The 2,621-nt window shown below is 39.6% G+C and overlaps 1 protein-coding gene across 1 annotated transcript in view; it reads right to left on the reverse strand.

The window, feature by feature from the left end:
* The window catches only part of maza (MYC-associated zinc finger protein a (purine-binding transcription factor)), a 10,519-nt gene extending 8,595 nt beyond the window's left edge, over positions 1–1,924 (reverse strand). Inside the window, exon 1 of the mRNA XM_008305364.1 lies at positions 989–1,924. Within this exon, the coding sequence (XP_008303586.1) occupies positions 989–1,021 (33 nt within the window). The 5' untranslated portion in view covers positions 1,022–1,924. The remainder of the gene's footprint in view (positions 1–988) is intronic.
* Between the last annotated feature and the right edge of the window lie 697 nt (positions 1,925–2,621).

The following is a 2,621-nucleotide window of genomic DNA, read 5'->3' on the forward strand; positions in this document are numbered from 1 at the left end:
AAAAAAAGGCCTAAATTCTGTGATTTCAGTTCTTTAAATGTGAATACTTTCTGATTTCTTTCCTCTTCTTTGACAGTAAACTGAATATCTTTGGGAAAAACAAGACATTTACATAAACACTGATGCACAATTTTCACCATTTTCTACCGACTGTACTGTGCAAAAAAACTCAGAAAGACCGGCAGCAAAGGGATCAAATAAATTGATAAAATTAAAACAATGTAATACCGTAACATTAAAAAACTGTAAAATGGGAAAAATAACAGAAAATATCTTCAAAAATAGAGTTAAATACAGAAAAACTGTCTCATTTTACGGTCAAACGTTGGAAAAGAATAAATTGTGAGTTATGAAACATTGATTTTTGATGCAGGTTTGTATTTTAGGTAAAAAGTAAATTAAACTAAAAAAATTCAAATCAACAACAACAAAAAAAATCTGTGAATTTACTAGATAGTGTTTGTAATTTAACAGAACAGGAAACATTCGCAAAATAAAAGTAAACAAACACATTGTTATAAAATACTATTAAACTTTTTTTTTTTTTACAGTGAAGAGAACTACTGCACATATAACAGTGTGTTAGAACCCTAAAGAACATGTTTAGACATTAACAGGTTAATTTGCCAACATTTCGAGGCATATAAATAATTTTTGACCTGGAATTTTAAGTAAAAGTGTAAAAAAATGTAGAAATAGTTCATATTTAACATTAACACCTCCAACACAAAGTCTTATTGTCATTTTTTGCTTTTTTATGTAATTTCCTACCAAAAAAAAAAAGAAGAATTCCCTATAAATGAAGCGTCGCCCTTTGGAGGACCACGTGGGGCTGTTACCTGCAGGGCAGACTTCACCTCCACACAGGTGTGAACCGGAGCAGTGACCCCTCTGTGACCTCCCCCCACCCGCTGTAACCCCGGACACCCTCCACCCCCACCTCCTCCTGCCTCCACAACACCGCACAGCAGCTTCAATTAAGGCTCACCTGAAAGAGGAAATTGCTCCAGGAGGTGTCCATCCTGCGGCTGGAGGAGAACCAGGAGGACCGAGGAGGGGCGGGAGGAGGAGGCGACGGAGCCCGGGAGGAGACGCTTCAAGTGCGGCTATGAAAACAGAATCTGCGGCCTGCGTGTCGCAGCTGTTAATTACTGATTAAATGTCCTGATTAGCTGAAATCAGCTGCACTCATTCAGCTGCTGAACTAAAGTGACAGTAAACAGGCGCTGACAGGAGGCTCCTGTAAATGCGACAAAATGGTTGGTATCATGCTTAATGGTTTAATGGTGCCTTTTAATTTTAATTTGCTTTTGTCTACTGTAATAAAAATCCAGTGAATTGCATGCAAAATAGAGATTATTTTATACAGAAGATGAAGCAGGAGCACTTCAAGAGGCTTTTATTTGCGATAGCTCCGAAAAGGCCGCAGGGTCGGGTTCCAAGCCTCGGCGTTGCGTACAGCTCGTCCCCGTACTAGAGCGCTCCCGGTCGGCCGCGGTCCACGGCTCCGCCTCGGCGTTTCCATCGACGGGATGACATCTTTCTCTTTTTTTTAAATTGGCTCCCTCTCTCGCCCTCCCTCCCTCTCCGCCTTTCTTCCTTTTCTTTTTTTATCTCTTCTTCACCCCCTCTGTCCCTCTCCGCTTTAAAGGGAAAGTATTCGGTGTGTGCTCCCTCCTAGCGGACCCGGTCTCGGCTCGTCTCCCGCCGCGCCGTCCCTCTCGCCCCCGCCGCCGCCGCCACTTCTCGGTAGGCCGACAAATAATGAAATCCGACATTTATAGAATCAGCTCGGCCGTTAATTCCAACGCTTCGCTCCGTAGAAAGAAAAATCCTGCTCTGCTCGTTGGAAACACACCCGGGGCCACTGATCCGGACCGTGTTCGCCTCGCCGCGCCGAACTCTTAGCTGCTAAAATGGTGTCGGGTTTAGCTAAAACAAGGCTTTATCCCCCGGAGCATCTTAAAGGTAACGATGCGCGCAAGTGCAACAGCTGGATCTAACCTCAATACGAGGGCGGCTCACCGGAGTCCGTTCAGGAAAAACCTAATTTAATGTTCGCTCGGTTGTCGCTGCAAGTCAGTGCAGATAATGAGCATTAAACCATTCAGTCAGTGTCACGCTTTAATTCGGCTTCCATTAAATATTAAAAAGCAATATTTTTGTGACTGAAAATATTTATTTTTAACTCATTTTTGAACAAATGCTAAGTAATGGATCAATACTAATGTGTATATGTACATATATTTTTTAGAATAAAGAAAAATCTAAATAGATTCAATAGATTTCCATTAGTGGTTCGTATTTTATTTTTTTTAATATCATAATTGAATCTTCCAGGTCGTTGTCCTGTTCAGTTTTTATTCATTTATTTACCGTTTATATTTATTTTATCATGTTTTTCCAAAAAGATTTTTTCCAGTTATTGTGTAGTTTTTTTTACTCTCTCTCTGTCTTTTTTTTTTAGTATTATATATTCCTTTTTGGATTTGATGTTATACGTTTTTATACTAGTTGTTTTCTTTTTTTTTTAAAAGTATTTTATATTTATTTTATTCTAAAGTTCTGTCCTGTTTAGTCTTTTTATTTTGCTTTTTTTTTTAATCAGTGTTACAGGTGGG

This window comes from Stegastes partitus, unplaced genomic scaffold (genome assembly GCF_000690725.1).
Source record: "Stegastes partitus isolate 25-593 unplaced genomic scaffold, Stegastes_partitus-1.0.2 Scaffold2486, whole genome shotgun sequence".
NCBI classification, from domain to species: Eukaryota; Metazoa; Chordata; class Actinopteri; family Pomacentridae; genus Stegastes; species Stegastes partitus.